Here is a 24,048-nt window from a genome sequence, read left to right on the forward strand (position 1 = left end):
TACACTACCCTGCCCGGCACCACAGTACCCTATCCTCCCCTCCCCTCACGACACTACCCTTCTCTATCTTAACCTACCATGGTCGTACTATCCTAGCCTACCTACCCGTACTACCCTGCCCTGCTTAACTCTACCCTACCCACACTACCCTAACCAGCTCACCTAGCATACACTACTACACCACACAACTACCCACGCTCCCCTATCCTCCCCTTTCAACACTACCAACACTACTCTACTAACACTGCCCTAGTTCCTACCTACACTTATATACTTTCCTAATCCCTACCCACATTACCCCACGTACACTTAACTGCTCTACACACTTTACCCACCCTATCTTACCCTACCCTACCTTACCCTAGCCATAACACACTGCCCGCTTTGTGCCTCGACAACTTTCCTCGTGTTTAATGAATGGTGCCATTCTTAAATGCCATAACTTAAGAACAATAAAGAATAGTTTTCATAGAAAATGCCTCAATATGAAAAAGTGGAACGCTTCACGATTGTGCGTGTCATCCTTGACGCAGGGGCCATGCTAATCTTCTCTGTATCGTTCCAATTTTAGTATATGTACTGCCGTAGCAGGTACATCGGCGTCGAGAACAGGATGTGGTATTTATAGTACTTGTGTTGTTGGTACATCTGTCGAGTTTTGGAACTGCTGGTGTTCTTTTAAGCCCACATATGCTATCGCAATAGATAGCAGTCTCAAAGAGTACATTATAAAATCTATGATGCTAACCTTACTAAATGTGAATAGGTTTTTTATCATTGACCTGCTATTTTAGCTACAAATTACAAATATGGTGTTTGTAAAAACTACCAGCGACCGTTGAAGACATGGCCCTCTGGTATACGAAGGTCGAACTAACCGGTAGATGTAGTATCTTACCAATGGAATTGTATGCTACTGAAATTGTTCTTTAGTGTTACCTATAGGTCAGGATATTAGAGAAGCTACTTTCAAAGACATAATTCATAAATAAAATGCATAATGTCAGACTTGATATGACTTGATCGTTACATGAGTTGGTTAGTTGTAGCTGAATATGTGGCGCCATCTAACCGACACTGTGGCTCCATCTACGCAAGGCGCACGAGGGTAAGCTGACTGGTGTTATCTGAATAGTGCAGTGGCGCCATCGCTACCGATGCTGCTGTGTGAAAACGTTGCTGTTCGGGGTCGCTCCTCGGCTGCCGACAGTCATGTCGGCCACGTGTCCGTGGCAGCCGGTGACTCGCATCGAACGGCTCGAAAACATGTTTGTTGACCTGACCCGAAGAGGTGGTGAGCAGAGCCTGTCGGAGGAACTCTGGTCAGAGGAGCGGCTGTGGACGAGCGGTATTGCTGTGTCGCGAGCAATTGATGTGTATTGTGTAACATGACTGGGGAGCCTGGGGGAGCCTTGAATGGTGGCAGTAAACTTGTCTCGGATGTCAGACCTCCTGCCAGTCTGCTGAACCCGTTGACTGTTGAACCGCCTGTGTATGTAGGGTAAGGGTGGGTAAGAGGACGCAGGCGACAAGAGTACGCAGCAGCTGTTTCGGTTGCTTAGCAACGCCTCATCAGCGTCATCTCGAGTCCTAAGGAAGCTGTCTCTCACGCGGCTTCGATGGTGGAAGGTGGGCGCGCTACGGGTTCACTTGTCTTTTTTAGAGGCTTAGACGTGTTTTTCACATCGCTTTTAGACTTTTTGGGGTGCAGGAAAAGGTGTGACCTTCCTCAGGGAGCGGCAATAGAATTTTCATTTTTTTCCAATCAAGATACCACGGGGAATCTGGTGTGTGTGTCAAGTCCCAATTGTTTACGCGACGACTGTGGCGCCAGCTCTCAGCCCGCTTTGTGTCTACCGTATGTGTCGGCCATGAGTACGCATTGCCGTGGCGGACAAGAGTACGCAGTTTTCCGAGTGCGTGGTTGTGTTGCATTAATCAACTTAGTGCATCAGGCGCGCAACCCCTCAGCAGATTCACGGGATTGGCCAACAAGGTGGATGACACTCGGGGGGACGCCGAGCAGTTGGGGAAACCACGAAGAGCATCACTGTTTCTGGTAGACCAGGGGGCATTTGCACGACCACAGCGGGGCGCCTCGACTCTGTTAAGAGTGACCGTTTTAGTGGCTGCGGCAATAAAGATAACAATAGTTTAATTACTTGCATGAATGCATTGATTCCAGCGAGTAGGAATGCATACACGTAGTGCGTACCCCACCCGCACGAAGTGCGTACTCTTGTACTGCCTATCGGGCAAGAGTACGCAAATGCAGGGTGTTAGAAAATTGCTTACGGTCACGCTTTAAATTGGACGTAGGCCGCTGTGGTCATGACAGTTTGTGGACAAATGATCAGGCTTTATCGGAATATACTGATCGTAGCCGTAAACCAAAACCGAACGGCGTGAGACAACAAAATGCATTAGGTGCGTACTCTTGTACGGTCCTCCCCTACGGCCCTCCAGCAAAAGAGTGGTTGGTTAGCCTATGTGCTTTTGGTGTAATAGCTTTAAATGACAGAGACACTCCTGTAAAATGACTCAATAGAAATGAGAAAAAAGTTCGTGCACACATTTCGGCAATGGTTTTCAACAGCCATTAGACGTATTCATCAATGCAGATCGATTATTGTGATGTTGGCAACCAACCACTTAATACCTGGAGGGCCGTACCTGTCGACTGCTTAGTAGGGTGGGCCCTTTTTGCAACTTATTTTTCATCAATGGCTCTAGGTGCGGCGAGAGTCAAATAAACAAAAGATCCATGTCAGAGGTGTCATTTGACGCATATTAACGATTCAATGGAGCTAAAGCAGTTGTCAGCGACTCATAAATGTTGGGGGGGGGGGGGGGGAAATCAACATTCTCGGCAACGCCGGCAACTCTTTCATGATTGGCCGGAACACTTGTTACGTCACGCCTTGGCGACTGTTTGGCAGTTAGCTAATATCTGCAATCGCAGTGTTGCCGGCGACTGATCCCGGTCGCTAGAACTTCCTCGGTTGTCGACAACTGTTGCGATCGCCGGCGGCCGCCAAGCTTGCTACGTGTAAAACAGCCGTTACAGGCCGGGCCGCTCATGCTCATATTTTTCCGTTATATTGAAAAGATTCGCTTCGGTAATTAGGCTGTCTGGTAGTTATAATACAAGATATCCTGGATACCTGGCTCGCTTCGCGTCGCGTTGGTCCATATCAGGCAAGAAGTTTGAGATCGAAAAGTTTTTGTCCCGTTTCGATCGGATGTCTAGAAGCTGAGATATGCTAGCATATGTAAACGAGCACATATGCTCGACCTCGTACCTGGCTGCCCTAAACCTTCCAATTTCTGCGGAGCGGAGGTGGTCACCTGGCCGCTGCACGTGCGCTTGCTGTCTGACACAGCAATGTGTCCGATGTCATGCTGTCAGCAAGCGCACGTGCAGCGGTGAGGGGACCACCTCCGCTCCGCAGAAATTGTTAAGTTTAGGGCAGCCAGGTACGAGGTCGAGCATATATGCTCGTTTACATATGATAGCATATATACGAACATGCATGATATTTCCATATCAGTCGGGGGAGGTTTGGTCTATCGTCATTTTTAGCACGTGCTATTTTTGTCATACGTGCCAAAAATGGCAACGATTCTGCTATTTTTGACAACGGTGAAGCCGATTTCACTCTTCAGCGAGAAAATCACGATTTTGGAAAGATAGGCACTGATTTTCGAAAAGAAGTGCTGCCACCTGGTGCCACCTGGGCCAACCCCTACCGGGACCGGCCGGCGTCTGAGACGCCGGTAGCCGGCTAAACGAACCCGGCCGACCCTTCCCCCCTGCCCCGGCGGCCCGCTCGGCGCGGCCGTCGCGCGGGCCGGCGCGCTCGGCGTGCGAGGGGACATGGGAGCAGCGGACAGCTGACTGCTTCCGGCACTGGGGCCCCGAACGGGTCTCGCCGTGTAGAGTGCCAAACACCGGCCAACGACCACCGACGGGACGATCACACTGCTGAATCTGCCAGACGTGCATACGACCGGGCACATCTGATGGCGGTGCGTGACCGACTAAGCAACGACACCACTCGTGAAGTAGCCGAGACTATCCGACGCAGTCTTCCTGCCTATCTCATCCGCCGTCATAATCGGTCACGCCCCCCCCCCCAGCCCTGCGGAAGCGGCATGTGGACCCCGCCCCGCATCGAGGACTCAGTCCAGCCGGCCGTCCGAACCGCCCAAATTACTGATCGGCGCCCTAAACATTCAAAGTATCAAACCCAAACTTCAAGAGCTGACCTGCGAACTCGCTCGTCGCAACTACGACTTAATGGTGCTTTCCGAGACCTGGCTACGTCCGTCTACCCCGAAACGCCTCCTGGTCATTCCTGGCTACTCGCTCAGTCGTGTGGACCGCCCAGATGGCTGCGGTTATGGCGGCGTAGCCATCATCACTAAAAACAGTTTGACGTCAATGACACTAAAGATCCCCGGCAGCGGGAGCTCCGAGAGCAAGCTGGAGTCGCAGTGGGCGCTGCTGAAGCTGGACAAGGGCCAACAGATAATCATCTGCTCCCTTTATCGGCCACCCCGACACTCTGAGGCTGCCCTGCTCGCCGACTTCACGGACCTCGAGGCCCAGCTGCAGCGGGTTCTCATCGATTACCCCAGAGTTCCGTTCGTTCTCTGCGGAGACCGCAACTGTGACCTATTGAAGGGGCCGAGTTTCTGCGCGTCGCAACATTTGATCAGCTTCTTATCGAATTACTCTTTAGATCAATTAGTAACAAATCCAACTTTTACCTCCGGCTCTCTATTGGATGTATGTATTGTTAACAATCGCGAACTTGTGTGTGACACCAGCGTTAATTATTGTCATTTCAGTCCCCACAAAATCATCGACGTCACTGTCAATGTGCCGAAAGTGCGTCAAAAGCCCGCTGTTATCTCATCTCGCTCTTTTAAGCGCCTAGATCACCCTGCACTGTATCACGACTTACTCGATGTCGACTGGGATTATGTTTTCTCTGCCGAAACCGTCAGTGACAATTGGCATGCTTACTTGTCGTTCTTCGTACCTGTTTTTGATGTCCATGCCCCAATCAAGCGTGTGTCTATTCGTAACCCGACCGCTCCTCCCGTCTCCGCCGCCACCCGTAACCTCATGTCTCAACGTCGCGCTGCGCTTCGCCATCTAGGCCGCAACTCGAGCGAATATAGAGACCTAAACCGCTCAGTCCGGGCGGCAGTGCGTCGAGACAGGCGAATAGAGATACGGAGGGAAATTGGGGAGCGGGGCCCCAACAAAGTTTGGCAATGCATCAGGTCAGTGGTAGCCGCGAAGAAGGACGGGCCAAATGTCTAGCCCGATCTATCTGCCGATGATTTAAATTCATTTTTTTGTATCTGTCGGTCCTCGTGTCGCTGACGAGATCCGAGCCCAAAACACTCCCACCGATTTGGATGTGCGTCTCACCCGTGTCGGCGCATGCAGTTTTCAACTTCGTGAGATAACACTGGGGGAGCTCGAGCGGATTATTTTCAGCATGCGTAACTCGAGTGCCTGCGGCTCCGACAACGTCTGTGTCCGCATGCTGAAATTCGGATTCCCCGCTATTGGTGGTGTCATCTTGCATATTATCAATACCTGCTTAATCCAATCTGACATCCCCGATTCATGGAAACATTCCATAGTTCACCCTCTGTTCAAGTCCGGTAACCCTTCAGACCCCGCAAACTTTCGACCCATTTCCCTAGTTCCTGTAATCATGAAAGTAGTTGAACGCATTGTCCATCAGCAGCTCTACGCCTACCTCTCCCATAATCACCTTCTGGCATCCTCCCAGCACGGCTTCCGCCCCCGGCACTCCACGGAAACCGCGTTGCTGTCCGTCACTGAACACATCCTGGCCGCCACTGATAGGGGGATTTGTCAATGCTATGCCTTCTAGATCTCAGTAAATGTTTTGACGTGATTGACCACGATCTTCTGATGCAAAAACTGATGTTACACGGCATTGAAATTTCCTGGTTCGCCTCTTATCTACATGGACACACTCAGAGCGTGTCTTTGAAAGATGTATCCGGACGTAGAGTGCTGTCTAGGCCTCTTTCTAATGCCATGGGTGTCTTCCAGGGCTCTGCGTTAGGGCCGCTTCTTTTCACCATTTTCTCTAACAACTTATCGCTATACGCGGGCGACGCAAAAGTGTTTCAGTATGCCGATGACACTCAAGTATTGGTTAGCGGTCCAGCTCGGGACCTCGAAGTTCTCATCTCGCGCATGGAGGACTCGCTCGCGTCTCTCAGCGACTGGTTTTGCGCTAACGCCCTCAAAGTGAACGCAAGCAAAACGCAGCTTATTGTATTTGGCAGTCGTCAAAATCTACGTAAATTACCAGACTTTAGAGTACCATTCCGCGACGCAGCGTTGCAACCGTGCGCACAGGTCGGGAACCTTGGCGTCACTTTCGACAGCACTATGTCATGGGACGCACACGTCTCTGAACTCTGCCGCCGGTGTACGGGACTGTTGATTGGTCTTTCACATGCGCGCCACTGTCTCCCAGATGGCATCATTCGAACGCTCGTGACGGCACTCGTATCGCGTATCCAGTACTGCCTTTCAGTTTATGGTAATGGCCGTCCCAAAAAAATTTCGATCGACTCCAAAAAATTCTTAACTTCGCCGCTAGAGTTATTTTCGGCCGCCGTAAATTTGACCATGTCTCCGACCTGCGAACAAAACTCGGTTGGTTGTCCCCGCGCGGTATGTCCGATTTCCACACCCTTGTCATGGCACACAAGGTCATACAGCGCCGAGAACCCGAGCAACTAGCAGCCCTGTTCGTCGCTAATAGCGCTATCCGCGAGAGACCATCCAGGCAAGATCACCTCTTCCATCTTCCCCGTCCGCGGCTGGAAACGGGCAAGCGGCGGTTTGGCTATCGAGCTGCAGCTCTGCTGAACAGCCTGCCACCTCACCTGTCGCAGCTGCCTCCCGCCCGCTTCGCCCGCGCTGTTAAAGCCGCAATCGTGGACGATGAATCAGCACATCGTCGCTGACCAATAGGATGGGGGTGGGTAAGAGCGATGAGGCTGTCCTGAGAGTGTTTTGTCCTTGTTTTGATGTGAGTGAATGTGCAAATGTATTGAATGATTAGATTAGCAACCGCGGATACGGATTCTGAGCAGTAATCGCCACGCACATCGTATGTGGATCGCTCTTAAGCCCTTGTTACACTGCCGAATTTTGGTACACGAATGTGCACGAATATGCAAGTCATCCTTTGTCGCGGACCGATTCGGGATCTTTCTTCCACGGTCTTGGCATTTCGCAGACCAGTCGGTGTCCATCGCGTGACTTTTACGGCTCGTCACGACCGCCACGAATATTTCATGAAAATGAAAATTTCGTGGCCGTTAGCCGAATTTATAATAAACGAACATGATCGCCAAACAGTCGCCGAGTCGCCGCCGACATGTCGCTGCGTGCGTCGACTTGTTGCCAAGGCATCGCCGACTATTCGCAACAGATTCGCCATTCATTCGCGATGTTCGCCGAAACATGGATCAGCTTCCATCCGCGCACGATTAGGGGGGCCCCACCCGTTTTCTGCAAATCGGGCTCTGTCGGCGAACTGTTCGCCTCTGTCGGTCAACTGTTCGCCGATTTCCTACACGACGTGATTCGGCGACAGGGTCGTGGCCAAAATTCGGCAGTGTAACACGGCCTTTAAATGTGAATACAAATACAAATACAAGAAGAAGCCAGCTTTAATCTGCGCGTTGTTTGTATGGTAGTTTGTTTTGTGGCCTGAAGTTGGAACTTAGAATTGAAGCATCCGAAAATGATCGATATTGATCGAAAACATGATGTTGATGAAAAAATAATATTTTAACCCGATGGGGCCCACGGGACCCAATTGAAATTTTGGGCCCAATGGGGCGGCCCCTATGATTTTCTTCAAAATTTGCACAGACACTCTCCTGGTCCCCCTCTTCAATCTGGCTGAAGAAACCTACCGGGGAATCCAGAGGAAGGGGCCCAAAGAGGGCCCCAAAGAGACCCTTTCTAAGTATTGCCCCTAATTTCGCAACGAACCCCGGCAATATGCACATCATTGGAAGAAGCGTAATTTCCCAAACAAAAAAACCAAGTAACATTTTTCGATGGGGCCCACCTGGGGCCCACGGGACCCAATTGAAATTTTGGGCCCAATGGGGCGGCCCCTACGATTTTCTTCAAAATTTGCACAGCACTCTCATTTTTCGATGGGGCCCCAGGTGGGCCCCATCGATCTTGGGTTTTTTGTTTGGGAAATTACGCTCTTTCCAATGATGTGCATATTGCTGGATTTTGTCGAAGTTATAGGCCTGAAATTGTTGAAAACGTTTATTTATGCCCCGAGGGCATACTCCCGGGCCCATATATTTGAAGCTGTTTTGTTCGGTTCAGGGGGCGCTAGACCCCTATAATTGGTACCGTTGTACGTAAAATTTTGTCCTCTTTCGAATGACGTGCATTTTTAACTGTTTTGACTGCTAGAAGTAGGGTTTTCAAAGTTCGTCGATTGTGCCCTGAGGGCATACTGTTTTTTTGGGATTTGTGGCTCCCCCGTGATGGATTCCCCGCATTTTGGCACTAGGATTTTCGATAGAGGGCACCATTCTGCACCTCTCCACCAAAATTCAGCGAAATCGTAGGGGCCGTCGATCCCTGCTGAATCCCTGCTAACTTCCGTTACATTTCTATGGCTGACAAATATTTTGCATCTGTCAGGCAAAACTGACCAATCAGAGGCCTTGTTTGTCATTTTTGGGTGGGATTAATAAACATGCGCCTTGATCATGTCTTATTTGTAACACTAGCGTCATATTTGAGTTCTTAACATTTTTGAGTTCATTATCCATCATCAATAACTGCGTATGGTTGCAAATATCTGCAATTTAAAATTATAAAAGTACTCGTTCTCCGTTTAAATGTGTTGCTTTTCGGTGCTATTAATTTTATTTTCTAATGAAATGAAGTCCCATAAAGATTTTGACACCGTATAGTGCCGAAATGTGGAGAAGCAGTGATCGATGCAGCCCAACGCTAACAGTTGCAGATGCAGAAAGAACAGGACGAAACCACTACCCACGGTATATAGAGAACTAGGTACAACCGGTTTGCCGCTTCAACACTAAGGTATTTTGACCACTATTTTCAGCTGACCTTTTCAGTCCAAAAAAGAAAACTATAACCCGGTTTACATAGCATATTTGACGAGGCTCTAGCTCGTTAATTTGGCGATAATTTCGCTGCAGTGGTCTTCAAGTATTTAGAGGGGATCATTTTATAAATTGTTAAGCACCATTGGCATCTTTTGCAACATCACGGACGGAGATATAAGCTTGCAACAAACCCTATGTAAACCGGGTTAAAGCCACAGATTTCAATATGTTTAATTATTTAGATATATATTTTTAATTAATGTACAGAGAGCGCAGCTCATTAAAATCTGTAAAGTAACAACGAAAATAAATTTTTGACCAACTCCGCCATTTCGAAAATAATGATTCTAAGCTTTTAGGGGTTTGTCAGGGACAACATTCTTTTTCTACTTTTAAAAATTAAAATCAAAAATGAAAAAGTAATATTATGGGCAAAAAATTGTTTCCTTGAATTACAAAATCAGCATGGTCCTGAACTTCTCAGCCTACCGGACCTGCCATTGTTCTACCACAAATTATCGATTAATATCAGTGATGTGGGGTTCTAAATATGGTCAAAAAATATCAAAATTAATTTATCTTTCAGAATCTGTGCATTATGTTGCCTTTTAAATGTTAAGAACTGTATTTATACGATGTTGAATACACAGCCGCCATTGGTGTACTTAGTACTCTGTTCCACTAAACGTAATATTTTTCAAAAACTGGCCTATGGCGGTGTCTAAAACATTTACCAAAATTTAGGAAATTGCTTACACTATTAGAAATCAGAAAGCTTCAAGCTCTATGACCTCTGGCATTTTGACAAATTACTTCCGAGTCTCGAACTTAGATTTTTGAGAACCCAGCATTTCTGAACGAAATCATTGCTGTTTGGTCAAACTGTCAGGTATTTGCTTTCAGAAGGTCTTTATCAAAATCAAAATTTAATTTTCTTTCAAAATATGGATATTTTATTGCAATTTAGAAGCTTTTAAGTATATTTTTTTGGTCTAGAATGAATTACCATTCATGCTGCTGAAGGTTACACTACGACAATTGACGAAATATTACAAAAAAACAAGCCTATGGCGGTGTCTATTTCAAGATGTATAATAAACAAAATTTAATTGTCTATTTGCTGATATAAGTCGTAAAACATGATGACCTCTGGCATTTACGAAATTCGGTGTTGAAAACTGCAGACCATGATTATCACCCATAGTTGCGCACAGTTTTCTGTACTGTTGTCGCTAGCAAACGCCAGTGCTCGCATTTGATTGGTCTAACGGCGTTTCATTTGCTAATTGAGAACACTCTTCAGTTTTATTTTGGTTTGTGGTTTATATAGCCTTGGTTTGTGTGTATTTTGTTGATTTTATTGTCGGATTTGGTGGTATTAGGCAAGGTTTTATATATTTTTAGTCACACCGTGCCCATGGTATTATGGTAAACATTTTTGATTTTTATCGTGAGGGGTTACCTGTGCCAGGTTGGGTGATTTTGTCTTTAAGTTTTGTTCTATGGTTAAGTTGAGATGCAAATAACCAGGGCAGAGTTTGTTGCAAGCTGCAAGGCGTACATTGTTTGTTTTTATTGATTTGTCATTTATTAATTACCAATCCTACAAAGTATGTAGCCTACCGCTAGTCTTCATAAACCTCATACCTAGATTCATTTTGTGGATCCGCTCTCTCTTTGCGCGCTTCCATGGTGTTCTCCCTCTCGATTCCATCCTCTTTTTCTCCTCTGCGTATCAACCCCCTGCTTGGGATGGCCATTGAGGTAGGTGCCTTTGGAACTTGCAGCAATGAGAGTTAGAAAATGAATTATCAGAAATAAATGATGCTGTGAAAATTAACCAACAAAGGCTGACGAGGATTAGTTATTTAAATATTATATCATTATAAAAGTATATTTGTGTAGCGATCATGAAATACATGCCCTGCCCCTCTGGCCACCTCTCCCGAAGGTCAATCCTGCTCCGGGTTGTACAGACAACTACTCCATGTGGGAAGCCCGTTAAGCTCCCCAGGAGTATGGCCATAGCATAGCGGGGTGTGGTGAGTGTCACAGGACTGTTGCTGATGCTGATGATGTGGTTGGGCTGTCACCTTTGCATCGATAGCCCTATAACACAGGTCGGGTGGGAGGGTATTAGTAGGATAAGCTTAGGCCTTAGGATGTTGGTTAAGCCCTTTCCTCGTCACCCGCCTCTGTCACCAGTTTTCTCCTCAGCCTCCAGAGCTGGTAGAGTCCATCCTTGTTCTACTCCATCTCTTTTCTGTTGTCGTTAAAGAGGAATGCTTTCATTACCTCGTTGGGTTCTTCCACGTATGGCCCCAGTAGAGCTAGGTTTCATTGTCTTTCTTCTGTTAGCTTGGTACACTCTACCATAAAATGGACTTCAGTTCCTTCCTCTTTTCCACAGAGCTCAATCACCGTCATCACCTCATCCACCGTCTGCTCAATGTGTGCGGAATGCGCATACAAAGGCTGCTTGATAATTAAACAAGTTCTGTGTTTTCTCAGGAAGTCAGTACTTTGTTAGATATATGATGAGTTTAACGTAGACAATTGCAGTCTTATGTGTCGATGAAACTAAAAGTCTTGGAAACATGATAAGCTTAGCATAACATTCTGCCATTGTGTTCATGTGGCTGGCTTTGTCGTTTCTATTGTAGGTATGCTTTGTGGATTCTGAGTTCTGACCATGTTATCTTCCACCAGGTTCATTGCCGGCGGTGGTTCAGGAGACAGTGGTTCGATCCAGCTGTAGAACGTCACCTGCAGGAAGCAGCATTGTGATGGCCAGCCACGTGGCGCGTGTATCCAGCCACATTGTCCAGAAACCATCACATCATCTCCAGGTCAGTAACTGTGTGAACCAGTCCAACGCATCCACAGGTCAGGCTGTGTCCCACCACGTCACTAGGTCAGTGACGTAATGGCATTGTGTGACCCGTCGCCGCGTCCTAAGGTGGGTGGCTCGGGGGAACTTTTTGCGTTGCCGGGATGGGATGTCTGCTAATGCAGGTGCCGCTGCAAGTGTCGTGACATATGATGGGTCTCAGGTTCGGGTTTCGATTTCTCGAGTGAGAAATGTGTGTACAGGCTAATGCTAGCTGAGTGTGCGACAGGAAACGTTATGAGCTATGAGTCGTGGTCGCCGTGGCTCGTAGTGGTATTTGACGACCGTCGTGACCTGTGACGGTCACCGTGACTGCTATGTGATGGTCGCCGCGGCTTGCATATGACGGCCGCCGTGACTTCTATTACAGCCTTCGTGATTGAAACGTGACGGTCGTCTTGACGTGCCGCGACTCGCTGCTTTACAGATCACTGGTCGCGGATGCTCAAGCTGACTGTGTCTTCCAACGGCTCCACGGTGACCAGCGCCGCCACCGCCGAGACCATCCGACTCCTGAAATGATAACGGCCGTACACGAACAAGAGGCTCTATGCATCCAGGTGCAAGTCAAGCGCCATGCTAAGAGGCGTCATCGGAAGAAGGCCGCACAGTGCACTTTAGGCTGAGCTCGGGTGTAGTGCGCGCTGACGGATAGGATGAAATGACGGGCTGGGCCATCAGATTTCAGTGCGGGGATCAAGATGGTCGGAGCCGACGTGGCTCGGTTGATGGTGTGTCAGGGTTGATTGAGAGTGAAAGCGAGACACCCGGATCTGTAAAGAATACGCCGATACGGGTCTCGAACGTCGTTTCGCAATTTGTGCTCTGTAATATGACGGCTATGCCGTGGTATCATTCACTCTCGGTGCGCTAATAAATAATAAATAGGACAGAGGCTGGAATTAAGATATTATATTTGGATTAAGGGGCAGGTTTGGGCCAGCGCTATTTTAGAAATCGTGAGCGTGCTAGTTGCAATCAATCGCGCGCTTCTTGTTGAGCATCTGTGAGCGAGAAAATACTTTCTTTGGAACTTAGCAGTTCGTCGTGAAATATTTGTATCTTTGGAGTAAGTTGTCAGAACATGAATGCATTTTTGGTGTCCACTGCAGCTGCTGTTCTGGAACAGAAACATGCCGAGATCGGCTGTGTATGTATGTTGTGGCAAAATCAAGCAGCCGTACCATGAATCAAAAGCGATATGTGAATTAAAGTGAATATATTTCACTATTTTTCAGTTTTATCATACAGATCACAGAAATGCGTCAAATACTGATCACACCCGGTTCCAAACAAAAACGCTTGCGATCACTGGAAAATAAATAAACAATAGATACCCATGTGGCTGCCTGGCGTGATCCGAGACTCTCTCTCTCTCTCTCTCTCTCTCTCTCTCTCTCTCTCTCTCTCTCTCTCTCTCTCTCTCTCTCTCCCTCTCCCTCTCCCCCCTCTCTCTCTCTCTCTCACTGTTGTTGCTGACGCACACGGCCGAATCGGCCAAGATGGAGAGCACGGAACGATGCTGGTGACTGGCGGACCAGCGAAAACAGGAAAGGAGATGAAAAGCTCTAGCTCCCGTCTGCGCGCGGAAGGGCGCTGATTGGCGCGGCTCACAGACTCCATTGGCTCATCAGACTGTTGTTGGTTTTCTCCCTCCCCTCCCACAGGCCTAGCCAGGTAGCTTAGTTGTGCGCGGAAGCGAGCGGCCAGAGCGGGGCTAGGCGTCGCCCTCCCAGGTACCGGGCAGTGCAGCTGGACTTGCCGCGGATGGTCCCCTCTGATCTCGGCACACTCGGCAGAGTGCGGCCGGACACGCCATGGAGTTGCATAGCGTGGATAGGCCGTATGGTGTCGCTGTCGTTATTATAAAAGCGTAAGTAGAAGGTTGAAGCAAGATAGAATGCCATCTTTTTTCGAGCTTTGTTACAAATTATTAGTATTGGCCGTTTCATTACATATAATATCGCAAAGCACAGCTTTATGCGCTGGCTACAATATATGCGCGTCGGTTGCGGCAGTAATCATCGAAGAAATATATGATTTATGAACGTTTCTTGGTCATAGAATGATAATACATTGCAATGATTACCTGTTGTAAATAAAACTCCTATACTGCCGCTCTATCGTCCGGAATTATTCGTGTTTGATTAAGGTGATTCCGCCACTCTATCAGCTGATTTTTGTTTCCGAGTCACGTGACCAACCGGTGTCTCCCTGCCACTACCTTTATGCATTTCGAAATTGTTTCATAAATGGTGCTGATGGTGGGTGGATTTCTGGTATGCAGTTTGCTCTGTTACCTCATTTTATGTTTCATCTAATATGCTGATTTATATGTCACATTTTTTATAGTTTTCCTCTTGGTTTGCCCTGATAAAAGGAAGCTAGATCAATCAGGGAGAGGCGTACCTACTTAGAAAATAAATGATAATGTAAACGTCAGCATGGATTAGGTATTCCTGGATGGGACACTCCGCCGATTTTCCGACCACCCGGCGGCGGCGGCGGATTTCCCGACGGCGAGGGCGCTGGCGCCATTTTAGCATTGCAGGCTATGGGCGGAGCGTGTCTTTTGGTATACTTTTGTCGTTTATTACTTACCTATAACCGATTTTGATGAAAATTTTTGTGAACCTGGTAGAACAGGAATTGAGGAATGTCATGGAAATATTCTTTTCCCAGTTTCGATTTAAGAAGTTGCTTAAATTCTGCTGACAAGTGAGGGTTCGTGATTACAGCCGAAGAGCCAATGTTAGAATAAAGTTAAGTTTTATGCGATAACATGAAAATAAGTTGATATTTGTATTAAATCATCAATAGGAACTTGTTTGACTGCCGAGGAACGATGATATTTGATGATAAATTGCATCGGCAAGTCAAGAATACCGGCTCAGTTTATGGGCATCAGGTAATGATTCCGTATGTGATAGTGACTAAATGGAGCCATAATAATTATAAGAAAGGACTAAAAATTATGTTTAAAGTGTCTGAAATTGTGTCTTATGAGCTAAAGTCCGCTAATTTCGCCCTCCATTACCACGTTTTTAGCACGCAAGCCGGTGCGGCGGCCGCCGGCGCACTCGCCGCCGATGTTTCGGAGCTCCGCCACCAGGGCGGCCGCTTGGTCGCCGGCGCTAGCGTTGGGGAATAGGGGCCCTGTTCAAGTGTCTGCGGCCGCCGCGGCTCCCGCGGCCAAAAAGGCGGAGCTTAGCTGGCGGCCAATCAGGCGAGAGCAGCATTCTGGGTAATGCGTAGCTCTTCCTGCGGCTCCCGCGGTCGCTCGGGAGCGACCGCAGGGAAACTTCGACATGAACTGCGCGCGTGAGACAAAACATTGCGGATTTCGCTCTTTGTTTCGGTTGATTTTATTATGTTGTTAAGGAATACTTGCTTCAAAAAGGTACTAATTGAAGTAATAAAGCCATTATAAAGCCATTACACACAAAATTTTGATCAGCATCTCCTTTCAAAACAACCGTGCCATTCTCGTCGCCGGCCGCAGCGGCCGCAGCCGCGAGGGTGTTCAACCTAACCGATATTAGGCTCCGCCTCCCGGCCGCGGGAGCCGCGGCGGCCGCAGAACACTTGAACAGGGCTAGGGAGTGTCCTATCCAGGAATACTTCATCCATGACGTCAGTGTGCTCATTCATCATTGTTTGTGTTCCAGCTCACATAAGAAAAGATTGAGTGCCTCTTATGGATATATGCTTATTCTAATGTTCACCCAGTGTAGTGGTGCTGAATCTTTTGTGAGCCAGAACAGTTAAACTATAGGGCCTGTTCCAGCGCCTCCAGAAACCTCCAGAAAGCTCTAGAATCCTCCAGAGAGCGTTCCAGCGCCTCCAGAAAGCTCCAGAAAGCTCCAGAAAGCTCTTGCCAAAGCTCCAGAAACCTCCAGTAGCCTCCAGAGAGTTGGGAGGTCCAAATTTCTCTGGAGGCTCTGGTCTACAATTATGGCGCACATGTGACAATCACGAATGTAAACAAAGGACTTTTGACTGATTATTTTACAACTTGAATGTAAAGAAAATTACATTGCTATAATTTTGTTTATCTTTCTTAATAAAATTGAAAACAAATTTTGCGTTTCAAGAGAGAACAATCGTCATTCTTTGGGTATCTGTGATGCCAATCTCCAGAAATCTCCAGATTGCGTTCCAGCGCCTCCAGTGAAACCTCTGGTAGAGCCTCCAGTCAAGAATTTCTACTGGAGGCGCTGGAACAGACTCATATTCTATCTCTGGCATGGGCCTCATGTTTCATGTATCAGTATTGGGAATCACTGGCCAATACGACACCTTGCGCCTATGCAACTATCAGTGCAACTCACCTGAGCTCTGTTCGCCCCAGACTGGAAAATGTCCATATGCTACGCCAGACGCCCTTGAAACCCTCTTGCGCCGAAATTCAGCGCAAGCGATGTTGCGCTGAAATTTCTGCATGATTGGCGCCGAAAATTGGGTGCCTTTTTTGTGCCAAAATTAAGCCACTTTTATATAAAGCACATGTGCTCACTGCTCATCTACCGATCAAGGCTATATCAACCAGACAGAGCGTTCCGGGACCTTGAACGCTCTCCCATGTTTGAGCGTCCGAATAAGTTTTTAATTCCACCGAGACCCAATATCTCAATACGCTTCGCTCAAGATAGCGTCGTGCCGTGAAACAAGGTCGGAGCTGGAAGTCCCGGGGCCACAAAAATCGGCGGAGCGGTGTGTTCGAGGCTGGTGGGAGCCAGCGACTGCCGACGTGCAGCAGCACGTGCTGCGGCACATCAACCTCTTCTCGGCACACGGCGCAGAGCGCCGCGGGGCACCGCGCTTGTCTGGGCACTCCTGGCACGCCGCGGAGTGGATGGAGCCGATTCGGTGCACGTACTGGAGTGAGGGGTCCCAGTTGCCCGCCGGCCGCCCTCATCTGGTGCACCGAAACGGCGTCCTCTCGGTCCTCTCGTACTGTCCGGGGATAGGGAGCGGCTGCGTGCTCCCGAGGAGGGGCTTGAGTAGTGACTCGGACCAGTTGTCGCACCATAGATGCGAGGCCGCACAATGAACCACCCTGGTCAGCGAGCGGGCGTTTGAGGGCAGGCCGGCTGCTTGTTTCACCAGGTCGTCTGCGCTCTCATTCCTCTCAATACCGTAGTGGGCAGGAACCCACTGCAGTGTTACTTAAAGGAAATAGTTCACTTTTAACATGGGGTTTTGAGCTGGAATAGCAGTTTCGTAGCTTGAGCTGAGACTAGCACAAATCAGGAGCTTTTACGGCTCAACGATCACCCTAGACGAAGAAATTCCATTTCTCGTTCCGAAAAGAGTGCCTTGTAGAGGAATGCGTGCCTTGCACAGGAATGCAGCCACGTCATCGTCAGCCAATCAGCGTGCTGCTTACAGCCAATGCAGTATTCGTAGGTTTGAGCTACGCAATATGATTGGTCAATGCGTAATAAGCTTCCGCGTCAAACATTATTTTACATAGAATATAGTTCGCCCTATATTAAAATAAAGAAAATAATTGTTTTTACAAAAAGGTTTTATTTTATTTCATGATTATTTTGAGCATAAAAAATCATAAATCAATAGCAAAATACTGATTTCAGGAAAGTGGACTGTTTCCTTTAACGACGCTCGGCGATGTTCAACAAGGAATCCACACCCATCTCCACGCCGAGGGTTGAGGCCTCACCTGGGCGGCCACTCCTCCTCTGAGTACTCAGGGCGGCTTGCCAGTTCGAGCACGCGACGGCCGGGACGGGGATGTCTCGTCCCAAAACCCCTCCAGAGCAGCCCGCAGGGCGAATCTGCTGCTAGAGTGACCAGCGTGCCAACTAAATTTAGTGACTGTCTTTCGTCAATAAATTATGCAGTCGCCATGCGCCAAAAAATTCCGCCGCCGCCATGCGCCCAATTCGGCGCATGCGAAGTTACGCCGGACGTGCGCTTAAATTTTCGGCGCAATCCCACCACTACGCCGGACATATTCGGGATAACGTGTATTTTTTTCCAGTCTGGTGTTCGCCCCCCGTTTATTTATCAGCAGGCTGCGAGCATGCTGCTGCTTCTTGGCTCCTCAATGGTCGAATTCAAGTGGTCTATTCGTTAGACCAATGAGAGGCCAAAAAGCACCAGCAATAACTTCCATATATGGGGAAAACCGACAGCACGCTGATATAAAAACAGCGACCGAACAGGGCCCTGGTCACCGTTCCGTGCTTCTATCCTCAGGATACAGAAACCCTTCTCCTCCACGCCGCAACCCCACTCCGGGCTGACAGGCGCTCCCTCATGCGGGCTGCTCCCTTGGAGCGGCACCGCTGCTCCCGAGGGAGCGCACCCCGTAGCCGGGTGCAGAGAGTGCTTGGGGGGCTGGTCGGCCTGTCCATTCGGACGGGCTCAGCCCCGGCGACTCTCTAGGGTGTCTGCCCAGACCAATGTCTCCCCCTAATTCCTATCATCCTTCCGGCTCTGCAATGGTCTTGTCAGACGGAAAGGGCCTAACCCAACAAAAATAAAAAATAGATAAAGGGCCCTGGTTGACTCACCTGGTTGGGTTCCACGTCCACTGTAGAGTTGGTCGTGGGCGAGAATAGGCGAAACGATATGACTAAGTCGCAGGCTCAGTTTGCTATGTTGATTTTTGGGATGGCATTATTTATGGCATGGAGTAAACCACAAGTATTTCTTAGAAATTTCAAATTATATTGCTTGGAAGTTAGCGCTGTGCATTTTGATGAGGTGTCTTTCTTAAAGCCTTATAGGCTATAGCATTACATGATTACTGAGAAGAATGTCTCAAGCTATAATTACTCTGTTTTAGATCAGTTACTGTCATGGAATGCTTGACATTTTCTAGATGAAGGGTACTGGTATTAAATACTATGAAGCTTAATTGAAAAGCATTGATTTGTATAGGCATTGCTCACCTGCTATTATCTCATCTCATTTCTCATCTACCTGTCCAATTCCTATGGCTGAGGTTGGAAACCTACCAGTTTGAGTTGACCAGGTGAGTTGCTAGAGTATATTCATCAATTTCTGTTACAGTGTCTGCAATACAAGCTATGAGACATAAAGTATCCATTTGAAAGCAAAACACTTGTTTTGTAATATATTTTCTCAGTTATCACTCCAGTAGATTGTCAACATTTGGAGCTACAGTCATGGATAAAGCAGAGCAGCTGGATGATGCTCAGACTTCTGCTGAAAATGTGCCCGACAACTCGAGATACCTAAGCCTGGATGACATCAAGCAATATAGGCTGGATGATGAAGGTGTTCCTACTGACACTTCCATGAATCAGGTGGGTGACTCCTTTATCATATAGATAAGTTGAGCTGACTTCATTGGACTATGATTCATGTGCTCAAAATGATGAATAACTGGTTTGCATATTCATAGTTGTATTGAGATGGGTGGGACAGTTAACATGTAATTGCACTGTCTTGACAATTGACATTTGATTTGTTGACATGCTCACAAAGTTTGATGGATCATTTTCAGAAAAAAGTGGAAGACACCATAGAGGAATGCTTGTCAAAGTTTTTTGATCGGGCTTCTGTGGATCCAGAGCTTCCAAAGTTAGCAAGGGAGCACCACATTGAGCTGCTGTGTCGATCTCTGTCTTACCTTTCTGGCAACTATGAGGTAAGATGCACATCATGGCACCAGTAGGTATAACGCCTTTTGGGGCGACCAACGGAGCGAGCGAGAGGGTGGGCCTTGCACGTGCGAAATTGCGAGGGTTACCTCTAACTGACTTGTGCACGGCACCCTACTAACCGGTCTCTAGCGACGTGCCAAATTTGAGCACAATCAGCCCAGCCGTTCTCGAGATCTGGAAGCGGCACCCTGCACGTGTGCACGTGCAAAATGGGTCCCGACTGACTTTTGCACGGTACTCTACTAACCGGTCCCTAACTGTGTACCAAATTTGAGCGCAATCGGTCGAGCCGTTCTCGAGATCTGGAATCGACCCCTGCAGGTGCGCACGTGCAGCAGCACCCCAACTGTGGCACATGGATATGCATTGCCTAGTGGGCAGGGCTGCGGAGTCGCTGGATTTTCGGCGACTCCGACTCCGACTCCGACTCCGGCTTTAAAAAACCAGCTCCGACTCCGACTCCGACTCCGGGCAGAATTGTCGACTCCGACCGACTCCAACTCCCGACTCCGACTCCGCAGACCTAGCAGGGCTGCGGAGTCGACAGATTTTCGGTGACTCCGACTCCGACTCCGGCTCGGGTTTCTAAAATCGACTCCGACTCCGACTCCGGTCACAACTGTCGACTCCGACCGACTCCGACTCCGACTCCGACTCCGACTCCGCAGCCCTGCTAGTGGGTGCCTACCTACATGCCAACTTTCAGAGCAATCGGCCCAGTAGCTACCGAGCTATTGCAATTATTACCAAACTGACACCTCTTTGTTTTACACGTGGCACGTGCATAAGGGGTCACCCACATGCATCGGGAATAGTCCAATACTTTGTAGAAGGAATGAAGCTACCCTACGAAAATTACCACATGTAAATCGGTCAAGTGGTTGCTGAGATATAAGCCTCGCAAAAGCGTCCGCACGGCCGGCCGCTCATACTCAGAAATTTCCGTTTCTAAGGAAAGACTACGCTCGCTTCGCTCGCTCCGTAAACACACATTTGGTCAACTTAACTTAATGGTTTTTGTTACTTAGAGGTCCACTGCCGCTCTGGTGACCACTGCTGCTAGTGGTAACTGGGTGATTGATCACTGATCAGTGTAGACAACCAGAACCAGATTGCTTGAACCAGATTGTTACCACGCGTCACCCTCTCATCCATTATCCATAGGTAACTTCTCTGACCTCTGGGTGCCTTTAGGTCCATCATCTAGCAGACAAGACGACTTTGTAGCTCTTATTGTTTTGCTATTATTTTTGCTTGCTAATATCTTTGCAAGTGTAGCTTTTTACTCTTTGCTGCTCTGAATATTTTAACTTTTAATCCGGACATACAGATCTATATCAAAGTGACTCACATTTGGGATAGTGCTAACATTAGCGCTGAATAGGGAGCTCTTTAGTATCCCTGGTGTCCCGCCACCGCTGGGCGAGTCCCGCCACTGCTGAGCTGCGCGCGGGTGTCGCTGCTGACACTGGTGTACCTCTCTCTCCGCCGGCAGTGCCTGGACGCCAGTCGGCCGTGGCTCTGCTACTGGATCCTGCACGCGCTCGACGTGCTCGGCCACACGCTGCCCGTTGAACAGGTGGACACGGTAACCGCCTTCCTGGCGCGCTGTCAGTCGGCCGAGGGCGGCTTCGGCGGCGGGCCCGGCCAGCTGCCCCATCTGGCCGCCACGTACGCGGCCGTCAGCGCGCTGGCCAGCCTGGGCACCGAGGCCGCCTACCAGGTGATAGACAGGTGAGGGCGACCGGTGCCGCGATGCAGGCACGGGGCGGGGCCGATGGCTGGTGATCTGTAGTATGGGTGACCACTGACCACTGCCTCTGTAGTAAGACGGATCTAATCCAGGCTACACCAGTGGGTTGCATTTGCATGTGAGAATGCTGCATTGATATTGATGAGGATTATCAGTGGCGAAGGTTGAAAAGGTGCTAAGGTATGACTCAAGTCATATCTATGGTAAGCATGCACCCAGTTTTTGCTAATTGTTGTATTTTGCTATTGTTCCGCAGTGCACCATTTCTGTTATTTCCGAAAATGCCTTCGCCCAGCGAGCCTTCACCTACGTGCAGCAACCGGACTGCCACCGATCCCGAGCAGCTCCACGCCGTGCCTCAGTCCCCCTCTGACCTGCCAGGCCCGGCCTGCGCCGGTTCCTGCGGCGCTGCCTCAACAGCGACGGCTCGTTCTCGATGCACGACGACGGCGAGGTGGACATCCGCGGCGCCTACTGCGCCGCCGCCGTCGCGCGGCTCACCAACGTCTATGAGGACGCCCTGTTCGAGAAGACGGCCGAGTGGCTCTCCAGGTGAGTTGCGGGGAGGGGCCCGGCGGCGGTCCGCGGGGCCTAGCGGAGGGCAATAGGCGCCTGGCGGGCGGCGGAGGGGGACAGCGATGCTGGATGTGGTCTGGCGGATAGGAGTACGGGTGCACAAGTGTGCTAAGGTGCATTGCTCTCGTCCATTTGCTGGCGATGCTTTATGCTACCGACCATTCAAGCTGTTTCGTGGGCTTGGGTGTCTCATCAGGCCACGGCCTTCCCGAGTCCCATACAGTCATCACACTATCGTCTTTTCGTCCATTCTAAACGTTGTGTCGTGTTTCCCAGCTGCCAGACGAGCAAGCAATCAACCTCAGGCGTATTTGCATGAAAGGGAGGTTCCCTGAAGGTAATTGTGTTGTTTCCAGTTGTTAGAGGCTTCTGTGAACGTTATGTTGTGCTCCCATTCCCTGAGCGTTGTGTTATACTCCCAGCTGTCTGAGGGTCCTCCGAGCATTGTGTTGTGATCGCAGCTGTCAGACGTACGAGGACTGGCTCTCTGACTGTTGTGTTGTGCCCCCAGCTGCCGAGACATACGAGGGCGGGTTTTGAGCAGGATGGTTTCTGTGAGCATTGTTGCTGTGCTCGCAGCTGTCAGGGTTCTCTGAGTGTTGCGCTATGCTCGCAGCTGTCAGACGTACGAGGGCGGGTTCTCGGGCACCCCTGGGCTGGAGGCCCACGGCGGCTACACGTTCTGCGGCCTGGCGGCGCTGGCACTGCTGGGCCACGAGCGACTCTGCGATCTCGACTCGCTCATGGTGGGTGCCCGCTCACAGTGCGGAACATTGTAACCTGTCTCGCTTACAATCGTGAAACGTGAAAATTGCATCAATGAATGATCTTTCATGACTCCTCTAGCCTTTTTGTTTTGTTTTTTTTTTCGTGAAGGGGTGTGTTCTCGCTAGTAAATCCCTGAATGTTTTTTTTTTGCATTGAATGGCGTGCTCTGCTGGTCCTAGTTTGAACTGTTGGTAGGTAACACTGTGTGGGTTGACCCGTTGACCCGGGATCGCAGTCTGACTGTGGCCCTCCCCCATGCCCGTCCGTCCGTCCGGCAGCGGTGGGTGACGAACCGGCAGATGGCGCTGGAGGGCGGCTTCTCGGGCCGCACGCAGAAACTGGTGGACGCGTGCTACGCGTACTGGCAGGGCGCCGTGTTCCCCATTATCCACACCCTGCTGGCCAAGGAAGGTCAGTGCCGGGTCCGGCGGGGAATCAACTGAGATGATACTAATGTGACACGTGCTAGGAAACCGCGCCTAGGGTGAGCCGTGCTCGTTATCGACATGTTTTGCGTTGAAGCTATGTTACCAAACTCTCCGGACATTTTCTATTTATTGGGCGTCCATGGTTGCCTGTCGCTTTTTTTGGATGGCTGTCGCGCAGTTTTGGACTTCTACGTACACTGATGGTCAGTAACGCCAGCTGAAGAATCGTCGATGCAGCGGTCTTATTTGTGGGAATAAGCGCTGATGTATCAGAGAGCCAGCGGTCATTCCCGCCAGGCATCAGCAAGCTGTAATATCTCTCCTGACACCACCTACCGGTAGCTGCAGCTGTAAGCTCACTTCCCAGTTACAGGCACGGTTCCGTAACGCCCGTTCTCCGCCGGCACCCGCCAGGTTCTGAGACGCTGAGCCGGGAGCGCTGGATGTTCCACCAGGAGGCGCTACAGCACTACCTGCTGCACTGCTGCGAGAACGCCCACGGCGGCTTCTTCGACAAGCCCGGAAAGTCAGTGGCGACCTGGGAACTTGGGAACCGAAGCAGATTCAGTTGTCACATTGGCGATATGTAGTTGTGATCCACATTTCGTTTTGCAGTGTTGTCCCTTTAGGTAACCTTGACCACCCCCGCCTCCGCAGGAACCGCGACTTTTACCACACGTGTTACGCGCTGAGCGGACTGTCGATAGCGCAGAACTTCCACCTGGGCAGGCAGCACCACCCGCGGGTGGTCGGACACCAAAACAACCAGCTGGTGAGGGACGGGACGGA

At 49.4% G+C, this 24,048-nt stretch overlaps 1 protein-coding gene and 1 non-coding gene across 12 annotated transcripts in view; one reads left to right on the forward strand and one right to left on the reverse strand.

Annotated features, from left to right (window-relative positions):
* Nucleotides 1-24,048, forward strand: part of LOC122365046 (protein farnesyltransferase subunit beta-like) — a 44,367-nt gene that overhangs the window by 19,235 nt on the left and 1,084 nt on the right. Inside the window, exons 1-9 of one of the 11 annotated variants that reach the window (XM_043335934.1) lie at nt 8,891-8,933; nt 19,118-19,374; nt 19,575-19,718; nt 21,230-21,468; nt 21,869-22,039; nt 22,680-22,809; nt 23,110-23,242; nt 23,674-23,785; nt 23,917-24,031. In XM_043335934.1, the coding sequence (XP_043191869.1) occupies nt 19,234-19,374; nt 19,575-19,718; nt 21,230-21,468; nt 21,869-22,039; nt 22,680-22,809; nt 23,110-23,242; nt 23,674-23,785; nt 23,917-24,031 (1,185 nt within the window). In that variant the 5' untranslated portion in view covers nt 8,891-8,933; nt 19,118-19,233. Of the gene's footprint in view, nt 1-8,890; nt 8,934-14,306; nt 14,356-15,383; nt 15,398-15,669; nt 15,710-19,117; nt 19,375-19,574; nt 19,719-21,229; nt 21,469-21,868; nt 22,040-22,679; nt 22,810-23,109; nt 23,243-23,673; nt 23,786-23,916; nt 24,032-24,048 lie in introns of those variants that run through there. The other 10 variants (XM_043335932.1, XM_043335935.1, XM_043335929.1 and 7 more) reach the window with 10 other exon arrangements.
* LOC122365051 lies at nt 488-595 on the reverse strand. Its single transcript, XR_006253665.1, has one exon. It is a non-coding gene; the product is annotated as a U6 spliceosomal RNA (small nuclear RNA).

Source organism: Amphibalanus amphitrite, unplaced genomic scaffold (genome assembly GCF_019059575.1).
Source record: "Amphibalanus amphitrite isolate SeventyFive unplaced genomic scaffold, NRLGWU_Aamphi_draft 000712F_arrow, whole genome shotgun sequence".
In the NCBI taxonomy this organism is placed as follows: Eukaryota; Metazoa; Arthropoda; class Thecostraca; order Balanomorpha; family Balanidae; genus Amphibalanus; species Amphibalanus amphitrite.